Source organism: Lactuca serriola, chromosome 3 (genome assembly GCF_051521515.1).
Source record: "Lactuca serriola cultivar US96UC23 chromosome 3, Lser_US96UC23_V15, whole genome shotgun sequence".
Taxonomy (NCBI): Eukaryota; Viridiplantae; Streptophyta; class Magnoliopsida; order Asterales; family Asteraceae; genus Lactuca; species Lactuca serriola.
In genome coordinates this window covers 97,163,344-97,181,334 of record NC_136410.1, presented here as the reverse complement: position 1 = coordinate 97,181,334, position 17,991 = coordinate 97,163,344, and the positions used below count along the sequence as shown (strand labels likewise).

General features: G+C 37.4%; 1 protein-coding gene and 1 long non-coding RNA gene across 7 annotated transcripts; one reads left to right on the top strand and one right to left on the bottom strand.

The window, feature by feature from the left end:
• The first annotated feature begins 8,345 nt into the window (after positions 1 to 8,345).
• LOC145092915 (uncharacterized) lies at positions 8,346 to 13,345 on the top strand. Of its 4 annotated transcripts, none has more exons than XR_013702683.1 (7): positions 8,346 to 8,544; positions 9,157 to 9,370; positions 9,463 to 9,532; positions 12,453 to 12,572; positions 12,897 to 12,971; positions 13,041 to 13,093; positions 13,176 to 13,345. It is a non-coding gene; the product is annotated as an uncharacterized LOC145092915 (long non-coding RNA). The 4 variants fall into 4 exon arrangements; XR_013702682.1 differs by having other exon boundaries at positions 8,347 to 8,544; positions 9,457 to 9,532; XR_013702684.1 differs by lacking the exon at positions 9,463 to 9,532 and having other exon boundaries at positions 8,351 to 8,544; positions 9,157 to 9,186.
• A 1,261-nt stretch (positions 13,346 to 14,606) lies between these two features.
• LOC145092913 (F-box/LRR-repeat protein At5g02910-like) lies at positions 14,607 to 17,779 on the bottom strand. 3 transcript variants are annotated; one of them, XM_079030910.1, is made up of 5 exons: positions 17,528 to 17,779; positions 16,170 to 17,166; positions 16,038 to 16,058; positions 15,366 to 15,551; positions 14,607 to 15,220 (listed from the first exon to the last, which is right to left on the bottom strand). In XM_079030910.1, exons 2-5 carry the CDS (start codon positions 17,067 to 17,069, stop codon positions 14,735 to 14,737), a joined length of 1,593 nt encoding a protein of 530 aa, XP_078887036.1. In that variant the 5' UTR covers positions 17,070 to 17,166; positions 17,528 to 17,779; the 3' UTR covers positions 14,607 to 14,734. The 3 variants fall into 3 exon arrangements, with proteins under 3 accessions (XP_078887036.1, XP_078887035.1, XP_078887037.1); XM_079030909.1 differs by having other exon boundaries at positions 16,170 to 17,104; XM_079030911.1 differs by having other exon boundaries at positions 14,607 to 15,199; positions 16,170 to 17,104; positions 17,528 to 17,777.
• Positions 17,780 to 17,991: the final 212 nt, after the last annotated feature.

The window sequence follows — 17,991 nt, the reverse complement described above, 5'->3', positions numbered from 1 at the left end:
TTCTATGTCATTCTAGTATATTTGCTTGTATGGATTGTATATCATCTATTGATTGAAAAACTATGTATGGGTTCCCACGACAAGAAGACCATGTAGGGGTTCCCATGGTAGGAACACCATGTGGGGGCTCCCATGACAGTTAGCTAAGACCACGTGGGGGTTCCAGTGGTACTTGGTGTAAGACCCTGGAGGGTTTCCATGGATTCCTTATATGTTGTATGCATGGCTTATGTGGTTTACATAGCTTTTATAGCTAATATGATTATGTGTATATGTGGATTGTGTGGGGTATGCTCTGGGGAACTCACTAAACATTAGCTTACAGTTTGTTGATTGTTTCAGGTACTTCTGAGCCTAAAGGCAAGGACAAGGTCTGATGGCGTGGCATGCACTCTCACAAGCATTTTTCTTTTAGGACACTCTTATATTTGAAATAAAATTTGTTGATGTATGAATTTGAAAACAATTGTGTTGAGATTTCATGGATGATTAGAAATGTTTTGATATTTTAAAAATGAAAACTTTCTTTTGAAAATTGGGTTGTTACAAGTTGGTATCAGAGCCTTGGTTTGAGGGACTCGGGCACACTCTCGGGTGTGTCAGGACTCAAACTAAGGAAATAGTAAAATTATTTTCAAAAATAAAAGTTAAAAAGTTTTTAGAATGAGGAAAAGGAGAGTGCAATGCGTACGATTGGTTGAGCCAAGTAGGTAGTTCCCCCAATATGTTAGCCATGTTATACTGATATGTGAGTTACGATAATCGTATGAATCTTGTTATGTGTATGATTTCAAAATTTTATACGGTTAGGGTCTTATAGCCTCAAAATGATTGATTTGGCCTTATTTCCTGTTCCTTGTCTGGTTGTGGTCTTAGGGTAGAGTCTATTATTCGAAAGTCTATTTGATCCTGTTCTGTGTATAATTTGCATGCATAAGGCAACCTAGTATGATTGAGTTTTGGTTTGATATGGATGGAGGAAATCTTAGGTTAGCCTAGGATATGAGTTATGTGGTCGTCTGTGGATATGATTTGTTTAGGAAGAATTAGAGTTATCAGGTAGAGCCTTGGGGAAGGTACAGGTAGATGTGGAAGGTAGTATTGGGCCTGTACTACTAAAAGTACAGGACCTGTACCCGAACCAATATTAGATCTGGAAGCTCTCAGGAGGACCGGTGTGGGAGGATCCCCTCTACATACATCATGATCATTATGTTTTATTGTATTGCAGAGCAGTATGGTGGTAACACGATTTGGAGCAGGGGGATCAGGATCGGGATCTGGATCCGGGGTTTGGTTAGCTGACACTACCGAGCCCATTGACGAGAGGCTGTGTGAGCTTATTGCAGTAGAGGTTACCAGGGGCATCCTTGACGCTACCCCAATTATCTTTGGGACGGTCAAGGAGGGTATGATGGAGATCATGGAGGAGAGGCTCAGGGCATTCAGAGCCGAGATTGTTGCGGGCCAGGTCAGGGCCCGAACTTCCTCATTCTGGGAGTTCAAGGTGTGCGGGGCACCAGAGTTTTTAGGGGCCAGGGATCCCATTGTTAGCCGACGCTGGGTAGAGGACATAGATAATGCCCGGTGCACGAGTTCTTGCCCTGATGCGGCAAAGGTGGCGTTTTCTTCATGTATGCTGAGGGATCGAGCCCGAGATTGATGGGGAGAGGTGACGAGCCAGTGGGAGCAGCCGGTGTGGCTGAGATGTCATGGGTTGAGTTTGTTAGGCAATTTGACTTAGAGTTTGCACCACCTATCGAGGTGCAACGGTTGGTGAGGGAGTTTCATGAGCTTCAGCAGACCACCGAGACTGTAGCGGAGATCACTGACAAGTTTCAGGGACGGGCATTGTTGATTCCACAGTATGCTATCGATGAGGACATGAGGAGGACGAGTTATCATTCCATGCTGAGGGATGATATCCGGGAGTTTGTGAGTTTTACAGGGTGCAAAGCCCTGAATGAGATGATGGAGAAGGTCTGTGAGTAGGAGATGGAGTTGGACTTCCGCACCAAGTGGAAGCCTGAGAAGGCACAGGCAGCAGTAGGTCAGGCTAAAAAGCCTAAGACCTTGGATTCATCCAGTAAGGGCCAACAGGGTCGTGGCTGGTGCGCCTCTCATGGTGAAGCTTGCCGGGGGACGGGCCCAGTATGTTATACGTATGGTCAGTCGGGCCACGTGAGCAGGGACTGCCCCAAGAAGGGCCTGATTTATTTCCACTACAACCAGACTAGCCATTAAAAGGTCGATTGTCCGAGGTTGCAGGGAGGGGGAGGAGCAGTGGTGGTGCTTGCACCTGCCACATTGAGGATTACTGATGGCCGTCCTGCTAAGGTGGATGCCCCTGCGGTGAAGATCCGCGCATTTCAATTGATCACCGAGGAGGCTTGGGCAGCGCCAGACATTGTGGCTGGTACGTATTTTATCTTCCTGCTCTATATTTATTGGATTGTTTATGTGTATATTGTGCTTATGTATAGGGACATTTTGTTTAATGGTATGCCTGCCCACGTTTTGTTCGATTCGGGAGCTACTCGGTCGTTGGTATCTCTTGCGCTTAGCAAGAAGTTTCAGGATGTGTCGTGGACCTTGGATTCCCCGCTTGAGGTTGAGATTGCGGACGACCGCACTGTGAATGCTGCAAGGGTGTATCGGGACTATGTCCTGAATGTGCTTAGGGAGAGGTTCCATGTTGATCTAGTCCCGATACCGTTATGAGGGCTGAAGGTGATTGTCGGGATAAACTTGTTGGGAGGCAATGGGACCATGATAGATTGCGAGCACCAGTTGGTGAGGGTTCCAACCCTAAGTGGGGGAGAACTGGTTATTCATAAGGAGAGGGCCTCATAGGGTCCAACCTTCTGTTCAACTGCGAGGGCTAGGAGATTTCTGCAGCAAGGTTGTACGGGATTTCTGGCATATATCTCGGATACGAGAATTGAGAACCTGAGGGATTTTGAGAGTGTACCGGTTGTACAGGAGTTTCAGGATATCTTTCCCGAGGAGTTACCTGGAGTGCCTCTGGAGATGAAAGTGGAGTTTCGCATTGATTTGGTGTTGGATGCCGCTCCAATAGCCAAGGCACCATATCGGCTAGCTCCGCCCGAGATGCAGGAGCTATCTACGCAGCTTCATGAGCTGATAAACTGAGGGTTTATATGTCCGAGCAGTTCCCCGTGGGGAGCTCCAATCATGTTCGTGAAAAAGAAGGACGAGTCACACAGGATGTGAATTGATTATCAAGAGCTGAAAAAACTAACGGTGAAAAACCGTTAGCCGCTACCAAGGATCGACGATTTGTTCGATCAGATACAGGGTGCATCTTGGTTTTCCAAGATTGATCTTTGGTTGGGATACCACCAGATGAGGATTCGGGATGAGGATATACCGAAGACATCTTTCAGGACCTGGTACAGGCACTATGAGTTTGTGGTGATACCATTTCAGCTCACCAATGCCCCAGCAGTGTTCATGGACCTCATGAACAGAGTGTGTAGACCGATGATGGATCGGTTAGTGATCGTATCCTGGTCTATTCTAAGACCAGGGAGCAACATGAGCATCATCTGAGGGAGGTATTGGAGACATTGAGAGCGGAAAGTCTGTGTGCCAAGTTCTCAAAATGTGATTTTTGGCTGCGTGAGGTGCAGTATTTGGGGCACATCATTAACCAGGAGGGCATTTTGGTTGATCCGGCCAAGGTTGAGGCGATGATGCGGTGGGAAGTACCGAAGAATGCATCTGCGATTCGTAGCTTCTTGGGCCTAGCGGGGTACTATCAGAGAATCATCCAGGATTTCTCCAAGATCTTCATGCCTTTGACCCGCTTGAACAAGAGAATATGACATTTCGATGGGGCACGGAAAAACAGTTGGCTTTTGATACCCTGAGACAGAGGTTATGTGAGGCTCTGATTCTAGTACTACCTGAGGGGCTGGATGATTTGGTAGTGTACTGTGATGCATCAATCTCAGGGTTAGGCGTGGTACTAATGCAGAGGGGGCATGTGATCGCCTACGCATCGAGGCATTTGAAGCCTCATGAGGCGAATTACCCCACTCACGACTTGGAATTGCGGGCAGTGGTGTTTGCCCTCAAGATTTGGAAGCACTACTTGTATGGAGTGCAGTGCACTATTTATACCGATAAGAGTTTGAAGTACTTGATGGACCAATAGAACCTCAACATGCGGCAGAGAAGGTGGTTGGACGTACTGAAAGATTATGATTGTGAGATCTTAAACCATCCAGGGAAGGCCAACATGGTGGCCGATGCATTGAGCTATAAGACGGCACGTCCCCCGATTGGGAACGTATGTTTGAGGATGACGGTGATCTCTCCATTGTTAGAGATGATCAAGGGAGCTCAGGTAGAGGGTTTGAAGAAAGAAAATTGGAAGTTAGAGCGGATACGGGGGCAAATTTCTTTGTTCGTTCAGAACGGTCAGGGTCTCTTGACCCAATGTGGTCGAGTGTGGGTCCTGGCATCTGGAGGAGTGAGGCAGAAGTTATTGGAGGAGGCGCACAAGTCCAAGTTCTCTATACATCCGGGGGCTACAAAAATGTATAGAGACTTGAGACTAAGTTACTGGTGGCCCTACATGACGCGGGATATCGTCTGGTTTGTGGAGCGGTGCTTGACCTGCCGGAAGGTCAAGGCCGAACATCAGCGGCCTCATGGCAAGGTTCAGCCACTACCTATTCCCATGTGGAAGTGGGAAGATACCACTATGGACTTCATCACGAAGTTACCTAGGACAGCAAGGGGTGTGAATACCATATGGGTGATTGTGGATAGGTTGACGAAGAGTGCCCACTTTATTCCGATCTCCGAGAGCATCTCCGCGGAGAAATTGCCAGATATTTATGTACGAGAGGTGGTGGTTAGGCATGGGGTGCCAGTGTCAATAGTCTCTGACCGGGACGTTCGATTCACATCCAGATTCTGGAGAAAGTTCCACAAAGAACTGGGCACTTAGTTGCATTTCAACACGACATACCACCCCCAGACAGATGGCCAAAGCGATAGGACGATCCAAACACTCGAAGACATGCTTCGGGAATATGTGTTGGATTTTGGAGGTAGTTGGGATACATACCTCCCATTTGCAAAGTTTTCATACAACAATAGTTACCATGTCGGTATCGACTGACCTCTATTTGAGATGTTATATGGTCGGAGATGTAGGACCCCAGTTTGTTGGGGCGAGGTGGGACACCGAGTCATGGGGAGCACTAAAGTAGTGCTCAAGATTACCGAATTGATCCAGCAGGTGAACGACCGGCTACGGGTCGTACAGAGCCGTCAGAAAAGCTATGCTGACCGACGGCAATCGGACCTTGAGTTCCAGGTGGGGGACTTTTTGTTACTGAAGGTGTCCCCATGGAAGGGAGACATCAGGTTCCGGAAGAGGGGCAAGCTAGGGCCCCGATATATTGGACCGTTCAGGATTCCAGCCCGAGTGGGAAAGGTGGCTTACCGATTGGACTTGCCAGACGAGATTAGCCAGATACACAACACCTTCCATGTGTCTCAACTCCGAAAGTGTGTCACAGATGAGGCCGCGGTCATTTCTCTGGACGACATTCAGGTGGACGAGAGGCCGAACTACATTGAGAGGCCTGTCACGATTTTGGATAGGAAGGCCAAGGTTCTTCGAAACAAGGAAGTGAAGCTGGTAAAGGTGCAATGACATCATCGAAGGGGCTCCGAATGGACATGGGAGCCGGAAGAGGAGATGTGAGATCACTATCCGGACTTGTTCGCGTCAGCAGACTTCGAGGACGAAGTCTAGTTCAAGTGGGGGAGATTTGTAACATATGTTCCAGGTATCATTTAAAATTTTCAAGTTTTTAGGGTTTTATGCAAGGACTTGACGAGTTGGGGAGCTCCAACTCGTCAAGTAGAGATCATTTATGAGGACGCGAGAATTAGATCTTACTCAACGAGTCGGAAGGCCCCGACTCGACGAGTAGGCGTTGTAAAGGAAAACTCTAATTTTTAGGGTTTGCACCCTATATAAAGGACTTAATCCGCCTCTTGTGGCCTCCCTTACCACTTCACTACCTAGAGAAAAGATCATAAGTCGTTCTTTGTTGTCCCATGTGCTTGAGAGACTAAGAAAAGGGTTTTTGGTGCATTTTGTTGAAGGAGTTTGAAGGTTGAGAAGCTTGGAACGGGAAGGAGATTGTAGATCCAGCATCTACAACGTTTGGGCATGCATTTGAAGGTAACAAGATATTACCTTGATCATTCTAGCATTATATCCTCTTTTTCTTGTGATTTAGGTCATTTTTAGTATGTTTGTGAAGCATTTTGGGTGTTGAGTAAGATCTGGAGTTGCAACTTCAAATCTGGACTCCTCTAAGTCCTTAGACTTATAAAGTTACTGAATTTATCAAGCATTGGCCCTTATCTTTTGTTTAAAACCCCTCCCATAGTTTGGTTTTGGCACTTAAGAGCTTGCATGCACATAAAGTTTGCAACTTTACGTAGAAACCATGCCTTAGGAGGCCAGATCTGCAATCTGGAGCCTTGGGGTAGCTTAAAAAGGTTCGAACGCAAAAAGGACTGAAGGAACTCGTCGAGTCCCTTAGCCTACTCGACAAGTCGGGTAGGGTTTACCCGTTTTCGAGATTCCAAGTGATTTTTGTGAAGGATTGGAGTTTTCGGTCTACATGGGTCTTTGGTCTTCTATACATTGAGGTACTCGACGAGTTACACAGGTAACTCAGTGAGTTGACGAGTTACTCGAGTAACTCAACAAGTTGTTGGTGCACTCGACGAGTTGAGGTCAACATGGACTGTTGACCTTGACTTTGACCAACATGACCAGGGTTGATTTTGAGGACATTTATGGTATTCCAGGATTGTGACAAGTTAATCACATGATGACTATAAGCAGTTGAGTTAGAGCAGCGCATGGGATTTATCTGATCTTATCTTGTCAGTTCAGCATTCACTCAAGGTGAGTCTCCTCACCATACTAATGGGTCAAAAGCACCAAGGCCGAGCCATTATTGTTCTGAGTTATGATTAGTTGGTTATGTGATATGTGATATGCTAGTTATTTGTGATACTCGCATGAAAGACCTCGGGGGGTTCCCGAGGCACTTATATGTAAGACCTTGGAGGGTTTCCATGGCATTCTAGTATATTTGCTTGTATGGATTGTATGTCACCTATTGATTGTAAAGACTATGTGGGGGTTCCCATGGCAGGAAGACCATATAAGGGTTCCAATGGCAGGAAGACCATATAAGGGTTCCAATGGCAGGAAGACCATATGGGGGTTCCCAACTTCCCATGACAGTTAATTAAGACCACGGGGGGTTCCAGTGGCACTAGGTATAAGACCCTGGAGGGTTTCCATGGCTTCCTTATATGTTGTATGCATGGCTTTTGTGGTTTATGTAGCTTTTATAGCTAATATGATTATGTGTATATGTGGACTGTGTGAGGTATGCTATGGGGAACTCACTAAACATTAGCTTACAGTTTGTTGATTGTTTCAGGTACTTCTGAGCCTAAAGGCAAGGGCAATGTTTGATGACACGACGTGCATTCTCACAAGCGTTTTTCTTTTAGGACACTCTGATATTTGAAATAAAATTTGTTGATGTATGAATTTGAAAACAATTGTGTCGAGATTTCATGGATGATTAGAAATGTTTTGATATTTTAAAAATGAAAATTTTCTTTTGAAAATTGGGTCGTTATACGTAATACATAAAAAAAACACATAAAATTACATTAAAATATATGTAAAATACATATACATACTTAAAAAATATGTTATATTTTAAAAATACATAAACATCGATATAAAAAACTTCAAAAATATATAAATATGTAAAAATATTTATAAATATTAATACATAGAAAAATAACACATAAAAGTGCATAAAAATATGTAAAATTGTTAAAAAAAATACATTAAAAAATATATATAAATACATAAAAAATATGTTTATACATTATATACAAATATTGACGAAATCTATAGAAAAGTTCATTATTTTTGAAAAACTAACAATTTGGTCTTATGACTTTCTGAACAGGTCAAGAATTGTTAAAATTAATAATAAATTAGTCTGTTTTAAAATTTTTTTTTTTTTTTAAAAAAGTTAAAAATTAAATTTTGTTTAAAAAGTTAAATTTAAGAATTTATCAAAAAAAATTCTATGACTTGATGAGGTCAAGAATTATTAAAATAAATAAACTAGTCTGTGTTTTAGATTTTTTTTTTTGGAAAAGTTAAAAGTTAAATTTTGTTCAAAAAGTTAAATTTAAGAATTTATTAAAAAAATTTCCATGGTGAGATTTTTCTAGAGGTTTGTAGAAATTATCCTGATATTTACCTTATTTGACTCTCGCACTCTTCACTCTTCTCTTCACTGTTCCGTTGATAAATCTTCGTTGATCCTCCTCCGAACCACACCTGTTTCTCATCAGCATTCAACAACGACGTCGACACTTGGATAGGAAGCTAACAACTCTCAGCCTCTGATTCTCATTCTTCATTACAAAATTTCACCCTAGGTAAGTTTTTAGACTGGATTTCGGTATTCGATTTTTTTCATCACATTACTGATTAGTGAAGAAGTAAAGATGGAAACAATGAATATTAACATTCAACACTAACAATAACCCTTTTTTTCCTCTCGACCCCCACTAATTCCATAAACCCTCTTTTGATGTGCATTTTCTTTACTTTTTTTTTTTTATTTGGAATCGATATAGTAATCTTTTATGCCTATGTTATTAACTGTTTTTGAAAAGTTCTCAGTAAGGGTGTGGAAATAGGTTATAATTTTGAGCAAAGTGGTTGATTGAACAAAAGAGGACACGCTCTTTTTTCTAAATTAACTCTAGTTGATGATATTGGCTGTTTTAAATTCAATGTGGTTGACATTGTTGACTAAGCAACATTCATATGTTTCTAAATCTTATTCCACCTCCATTCTCTCTGTATGTGCTAAAGCTGTTGGATGTGAAATGTATAGAGTCAAAAGTTTAAATATCTAACTCTAGGAAGTTAACTTGGTGTGGCTTAATCACTTTCATCAACAAACTTCATTAGTGATTCTATATGTTTGAATAATTTTTAATCAAAGTGGTAGACCCCTAACTCGTATCTAATTTCTGATGCAGATTGAATGGACCGTGGATTCTTGGATTCTGGTAATAAATGTGACAGATTTGTTATCAATATTGATAACCCCAATAGAATTTGCCTTCATCGAGATGTTATCTAAAAAAATTCATTATCTGGAGATAGCTGAGGGATTTTTTTCCTTGATATGGTGTTGTAATTCTTGGAAGTCTATAGTAATCATCATGACATGTCTCATGGTACAATGTTGAGGTTAGTCCATTTTGTTATATAACCGAATAATCTAGTCTTATAAAATTATTGTTTTAACTTATTTTAATCTAATTTATTGTGAATAGTTACAGGCTCACACTCTTTTATTATCTGCCAAATCTCATTCTCATTGCATGTCTTCCATGTGTTGACCTCTTCCAGGTATGTATGCTCAATTACTTGATGAAAAGTTGATAGTATTTCTGTTTTTTTTTGTTGAATAACATAACACCAAATTTAGTGTTATACTATTCGTTAACACAAAATATATTGTTATAGTTTCATTAGCACAAAATGGTTCTTCTACTTTGAATTTATACATTTGTAGCTTATTAAAAGTTTTTATAGTATAAAACACATAATTGACATATATTGCAATTGAGTAATAAATTTATATATATATATATATATATATATATATATATATATATATATATATATATATATATATATAATATTTTTCTCATAATATAATCTGTAAATCTGTTGTAATAAACTTATATAAGTCAAAGTCAGTATAAAACAAATAAATATAAGTTGTTGCAAAGATTTAGTGTTTATACTTTATATTATGTTTTACACTATTTTTATCAATTTGTTGTAGAAGATAGTTTTTAAGGTTAGATTATTAAATGTAAACCTAATACACCAAACCAAAATAGTGATTCTTAAACAATTTTTTCTTATGTTCACTTTATATAGATTGTTTACTAAGAAGAAAGTGTGCATGTCAAAATTTAGGCACTTGGTGGAAAAGAAGTATTGAGGTGGATCCTTCTATTAAGGATGCTATGTTTGGAAAGAGTGCATTTTTTATAGAGACCAATAACATTACGGTTGAATTTATATCCACACAAGCTATAAAGATTTGAGTTATAAAACTCATTGTGTTTCACTTGGATGGTTGTGCATTCTTCTATTCGGCTATTTTTATGCTCCGTGAAAATGAAAGAAAGACGAGGTTAGGGAGTTTCAGTGGGGGGGGGTTAGCTACTCCAAATTCAGAGATGTCGGATTCTTGAGGCTTTATCTCACATGTTTGTATTTGTGTACAATAACTACAACCACAATCGGTAAGTTCAAAATAAAAATAAAATATTTTGCTTATTTGACCTAAGGTTATATGCAAATAAATTGAATAATAAAACTAAAATATTTGCATTTTTTGTAATTAGTATATCCATCTCACTTGTGGGATGAATGCCTCCATAATCTGAAAAGAAATCCACATTCACATTATTAGAAAAATGCAAAAAGTCAATATTATTATTCAATTTATTTGCATATAACCTTAGGTCAAATAAGCAAAATATTTTAGTTTTGTTTTGAACTTAGCGATTGTTGTTATAGTTATCGTAGAGAAATACAAGCATGTAAGATAAAGGCTCAAGAATCCGACATCTCTAAGTTTAGAGTAGCTAAACCCCCCAATGCTAAACTCCCTAACCACGTCTTTCCTTCATTTCGAGGGAGCATAAAAATAGCTTAATAAAAGAATGCATAACCACCCAAGTGAAAACACAATGAATTTTACAACCCAAATCTTTATAGCTTGTGTGGATATAAACCTAACAATAATGTCACGGTCTCTATAAAAAAAGTTGCACTCTTTCTAAACGTAGCATCCTTAATAGAAGGATCCACATCCATATTTCTTTTTCACAAAGTGCCTGAATTTTGACATGCACACATTCTTCTTAGTAACAATCTATATAAAGTGAACATAAGAAAAATTTGTTTAAGAATCACTGTTTTGGTTTACATTTAATAATCTCCAACCCTGAAAACTATCTTCTACACCAAATTGATAAAAATAGCATAAAACATACTATAAAGTAAAAACACTAAATCTTTGCAACAACTTATATTTATTTGTTTTATACTAACTTTGACTTATATAAAGTTTATTAGAACAAATTTACAGGTTATATTTTGAGAAAAGTATTATATATATATATATATATATATATATATATATATATATATATATTACTCAATTGAAATATATGTCAATTATGTGTTTTATGTAAATATGTATTGTGTTTTATACTATAAAAACTTTTGATAAGCTACAAATGTATAAATTCAAAATAGAAGAACCGTTTTGTACCTAATGAAACTATAACACTATATTTTGTATTAACAAATAGTATAACACTAAATTTGGTGTTATGTTATTCAACAAAAAAGGAAACAGAAATACTATCAACTTTTCATCAAGTCATGGAGCATATATATTTGGTAGAGGTAAACTCATGGAAGACATGCAATGAGATTTGGCAAATAATAAGAAAGTGTGAGCCTGTAATTATTCACAATAAATTAGATTAAAATAAGTTAAAACAATAATTTTATAAGAATAGATTATTCGATTATATAGTAAAATGGACTAGTCTCAACATTGTACAATGAGACATGTCATGATGATTACTTTAGGCTTCCAAGAATTACACCATATCAAGGGAAAAAATCCCTCATTTATCTCCAGATAATTATTTTTTTTAGGTAACACCTCGATGAAGGCAAATTCTATTGGGGTTATCAATATTGATAACAAATCTGACACATTTATAACTAGAATACAAGAATCCACAATCGATTCAATCTGCATCAGAAATTAGATATGAGTTAGGGTCAACCACTTTGATTAAAAGTTACTCAAACATATACAATCACTAATGAAGTTTGTTGATGAAAGTGATTAAGCCACACCAAGTTAACTTCCTAGAGTTACACATTTAAACTTTTGACTCTATTACATTTCACATCCAATAACTTTAGGACATACAGAGAGAATGGAGTTGGAATAAGGTTTAGAAACATATGAATGTTGCTTAATCAACAATGTCAACCATAGTAAAGAACATTGCCCTTTGATGGAACAAGATTTAAGTATTTGAAATGTGTGAACTGTTTCAACCACATTGAATTTAAAACAGCCAATATCATCAACTAGTGTTAATTCAGAAAAAATAGTATTAGAAAACCTGTCCAAGGTAAAAAATGTGCTTCTACATAAATAGTTTAGCAAACAAACTCTATTGCTAATTCTTTTACATTTCTAACATGTATGTTGTATCAGATGACGGAAACAAGTCGTGAGCGTGCTGCAAAGGTCAACCTCTTGGCTTATTTTGATGACAAGTCTATCCTTGCAGAAACTGAGATGAACATAAAAGATTATTATTGAAAGACGTCATTGGTAAGTTGATCTCAATTTTCACTTATTTTGGTAGGAAATTTTTTTTTATTTTTTGTTCCATTGATTTCAATCCAGTCTGATTTTGCCAAATGCACTGCACAATTTTGTGTTGTATGATAATAGTCACAAAACATGCTATTCATACATGATGTTCACAAAATAGTTTCATTAGGTTTAAAAAAAAGCTTGTTGAACTTGAACTAAGGACTAATTTATTTCAAAAGTGCTTGTTTAAATAGTGCCTTTCTATGTTTTAGAACATATAAGTTATGTCTAGGTTTGCTTAAGCTAACACTAAATTTATGCATCAATACACATAAACAGCATATTGCTGCATCAAAAGGGCATGAGAAGATGATTGGTCTATTGATAGAAGAAAAAGAGACTTTGATGTCTATGGTAAACTTCACTTTAATCTTGGTTTTATGTCTATTATATTTTGACTAACATTTGTGTCTTATTTAATAGATGATCTTGGAGGATCTCATACCAAAGTCTGAAGCTGATGAGGTCTAGATAAGGTAATTTGTCTTAATTGTTAGTATAATTTCTTTACATTATTATTGATTAATTTAACAATGACTAACCAATATATGATTTTAGGTTGTTACAGTTTGAGGAAGTTTCACATGAGCCGAAGAAGTTCCACAACTTTTGTATATCCTATTTTGAATATTTCTAATTCATTGATAGCATGTAATGATTCCTCCTCTCCATTTGGTAGCCAAACACAGCAAAAACTTAAACCAAGTTAAAACTCCATGAGTTCCATATTCACCTGTGCACATTGACCTTCACTTGATTGCTCAATCATAATAGTTCCAGTAGATGTAATGAGCTAATATCACAATTTAATTTGGGGTTTTATTAAAATTAGACCTAAATCAACCTATTCATGAGATTCAACTCACAAACATATCATTACCTAGCAATAATTAATCATAAATCCTCTATTGAATTTTATAGCTCATGATAATGAGTTCATTACTTAATCTGAAGCTAGGAACTTCAAATCAAAGTCAATTTACTCCAACAAATCATAGATCATGAGTCAATTTCGGATTTCCCTCATTACCTAGGGTTTGGAAACCCAAAACTCAGCCAAATGGTGAATCAAGCTCATAGATATTGAATTTTTGTTAGAATCATAATCAAACCTTGATTCAACATCCAGAGACTAGTAGAACTCCATTAATGGTTCGAATTTTCTGAATTTACTTGAATTCTCTCTACATTCCATCACTTTCTTTCTTTGCAAACTGATGTGAAAATAGAGATGATATATGCAACATCAATAAGCACAATAATAGAGATTGGATGAAAAAGCACAAAATCAATACAAGCTACAAACTGATGCACTCACAATCTGTCTCATACCAACCCTACATAAGTCAACAAGATGTTTAAAATACATCAGTGTTCTAAAAGGCGCGTCATGGCGGGCGCCAAGGCACGCCATGGCGTGAGGCGCGACGTCGCCGTTACGAAGGAGTGGACTCCTTAGTAACTCACGATCATTGAGTCCACTCCTTAGTATGGAATATCCATGATCGTGAGTTACTAAGGAGTGGACTCTTTTAGTTTTTAACTTAAATTAGTTAATTAAGCAATTGGTGTGTCTACGAGAAAAGAGAAAAATATAAAAACAATACATAATTGAACTCGTAAGTAGCATCTCATTATTTATCTTTATTTTTATTTTTATTTTATTTATCAATTCGATAAAAAAAATCAGAATTTTATCATAAAAGTGTTTCAAACATGTACAATTTCAAGGAAAGAGAATATAGAAAGCCCATCAAATTCATCCTTAGTTTCTTCTTTTCAAGTAAATGACATAAGTTGTTCCTCAAGTTCAATGGGAAAAATGAAGAAAAAAACAGAGGTATTTTCATCATTTCACATATACATAACAATAGCTTCTTAGAGGGTAACTGCCCCTCATGGACCTCTAGTACAAGATTTTGAAACCATAGGGACCATTCATCAATTATTCAAAAGTTGAACCAAATGTGCAGATTGGAAAAAGCCACATGGTCCAAATCTGTAATTTACTCTTCAATTAAAGTTGTTGATAATAACATCTACCAAAATAGGTTAAAATAATCATCCAGGAGTCTTAACTTAGCAGAAATAGAACAATACCAAAACAACAATAAATACTAAATAATAAGCACATTGATGTCTTGAGTTTCCTGTCTGGTCTTCATCCATCCCAATATACTATTAGTGAGAATGGTAGCATCTTCACACAATCTAGAAAAAATCGGTTGCATCACATCCTTCTTGGATGCAGACAGCTGTGTCATCAATCCTTCAATGCACTGAAACAATGAACGCATTTCCTGCAACCATTCAATAATCTGTAATCTTTCACTACTGCTTGGCCTAAACTTTGCCATGATGAGACAAGTCTCCAATGCTACAGATTTGCTTTGCTTAATCAGTGCCATCATTTCCCCAAGGTTCAACTGAAATTCCCATGCCCAGGGCTTCTCAACCTGTGGTTTGCCATGTTCATCCATTTGAGCCTTGTTATTTGTATTTGCTTTACATTCTTTAAGAAACAGTCTCAAGTTTTTCACAAATACTTGTGCTGATGCCATATCCCCCATAACTTTAATCTCCTGCAGTGTTTCCATAATCATCTAAATTTCAAGTTTCATAATGTTACAATGTTATAATGTTGTGTGTTTTGGTATTGTTATGTATGTCGTCCAAAAAAACACTTTACTGCATAAACTAGGAAAATGATGAAAAAATATCAATAATATACTGGCATTGTGAAAATACCTTATGTGATACCATTGGGAAGATGGCACCTGGAGAAGTATCGTAGTTTTTTATTTCAGTTACTTTCTCTTCTGCCCGCACTTCCAAGTATACCTTAACTGGTAATTTTGGTATAAACTTTAATATCCTTGCGTTAGCAAACGCACAAGTTTGATGTGGGATTAGTTCCATGGATGAAGAAAGATGCTGCAAAAAATATAATAAAAGAAAAGTAGATCAAGTCAATCTTCATGATCATGTGTGTGTGTGTATATATATAGATTTTCTGTAAAAATAATTTTATCATACTTCAGCTCTCTTCCTGTGTATTATTCACATTTGAATAAAAAATGCACGTGATTTTTGTTACAACTTATTCCTTATTCACATGTGAATAACAAATATGAATAAAACTAGATACATGGTTTACTCACATGCAAATAATACGCACGACAAGAATTGATGTAAAAAATTAAAATATCCGTATATTATATTAAAAAATAACTATATCGGTATGAACGTCTATTTAGGTTTTTTCGATAAAATATATTTAGTGGTTGAGATTTATTCTCACATTCCCAACCGTTTTTTGATAAAATAAATTGTATACACACAAAACATAAACTATATAACTATGCATGGTTATGTAATCTTCAAGTGGAGCAGCCAAATGCAAGAACTCGAGATATATACCTCCCTTTCTTCAAAAAGACACTGCAGAAAATAAAAGGAAAGGAAGTTAGATATAGATGAATGCAATATTCATAAGTCATAACCAAGTGTTGAGATTAAAAATCTTGGTAAGATGAATGACCAATACGATACCTGTAGAATCCCCAAGCTAAGTATAAGAAGCTTGGCACTGCGGAAGTGTTGAAGCAGACAAACTATTTCATGAGCATCTGCATCGGATGGATAGTACATACAGAGGTCAGCCTTCTCCAAATAAGGGAAGCCTGGTGTACAAATCTGCCATGGATGAGAACCTTCTATCACCAAGGAGGCAACCCCAGGTGTAGAAATCAGATGCTTCCCTTCACACCATTTAATAGTGAGGTTCTTGAGTTGTGGTGCAACCACATTCACATACTCCTCCAATTCCATATCTATAAGCATATGTTCAAGTGTAAGATCAGAAAGTCGAGGAAGACAAATATTCAAAACTTTTGCTCCCTTCATTAATGTGCACCGTCTTAAGGAGAGGTTCTTCAAATTAGTGAATTTGGAGAAAAAATCATTATCATCAGACAATTGGATATGATGAAGATGCAATGTCGTTAAAGCTGGGAGGTCCCACGCTGGTGTGGCAATAGATGATAATCGGTAAACGAGGGGGCGTCCAACAATTTTCTCAGGCGAGCGCGTAACACTGAGTTGTTGGACATTGTGAGACAATGCGCAGTTGAGAATTATTGTAACAGATTCATCATCCTTGACTCTTTTCCCAAGTACGAGACTGACCGAAGAAACTTGTGTTTCGTTATCACGGTGAGACAAAACATTAGAAATAAAATTGGAGATGCTGGGCCCACCATTGAGATTTTCGAAAGTCAGATAGGGCATTGAAGTCCAGATAGACCTCCATTTAGATGACAAAACACTGGTTGCTATTGCATCTTTGATGCTAATAAAAGAAATTATTTTATGGATAACATCGTCTGGCAAGCTGCTTAGTCTATCGCTTTCTACATCCATTGCATCTTTCATCCTAGCAGATCCAACCATATCCTTATGCAGTTTGTTTTGTGGCTCCAAAATCCCTGCAATGGAATATAATAGAATGGAACGATCATCCAATGCTTTCCAGAATCCACAAAGTAATCTACAACCACAAGCAACAAGAAAACTCTCATAACCAACTATATCTACAAAATACAACCGTTGCTTAATTGGCCAAAACCCAAGACCAAATTAACATGGATTAAATCGTCTGTAACCCCTCACTATATTCCAACAATTAGCCAACTAATTAAATTTTCACAAAACTATATAACATTACCAATTACATATCTAGCAGAGCAAAGAAAACACAAGTTTCTACTGTTCCAACAATTAATAAAATCATAAATTCACAAAAATTAGGTTAATGATGTAGCTATAAACTTGTGCAAACAAATTGACAGCCACAGTTCATAAATTAGATTTGTAAAAATAAAAATAAGGGTGGAAAATTTTATACTCACAAGAGAATGATGGATTATATGATACAATCGATTCTTAGAAGACAGAGTCAAAGAAGACCCGTGTTGTGGATGTATCTGTGCGCAAAGAGAAGAAAAGAATTCGACAGATACGATGAAGGGGAAGCCAGCATTAGCCTGTGTTGTGTCGATGGATTTTACACAGAGAAAGATCGAATAGCAAACACAGGTGGTGGGATGGATGGGAAGTGTTAGGGTGTTCAGTGTTGTGCGTAAACGAATCTACGGAGACACTTCGCTTTTGAAGTGGTTTCTTAGTTTTCTATTTTTACAATAAAACCCTTAACTTTGCAACTTATTAACACTTTTATCTTTTTTGTTTATTTTCGTAATTATCCCACAATTTTCATTCAAACTTTTTATTTTACCATCTTTTACCATCATTTTCTAGATTTTTTTTAGAATGAATATTTGCAAGAAAATTGATGTGTGAAACGAACTAGTTT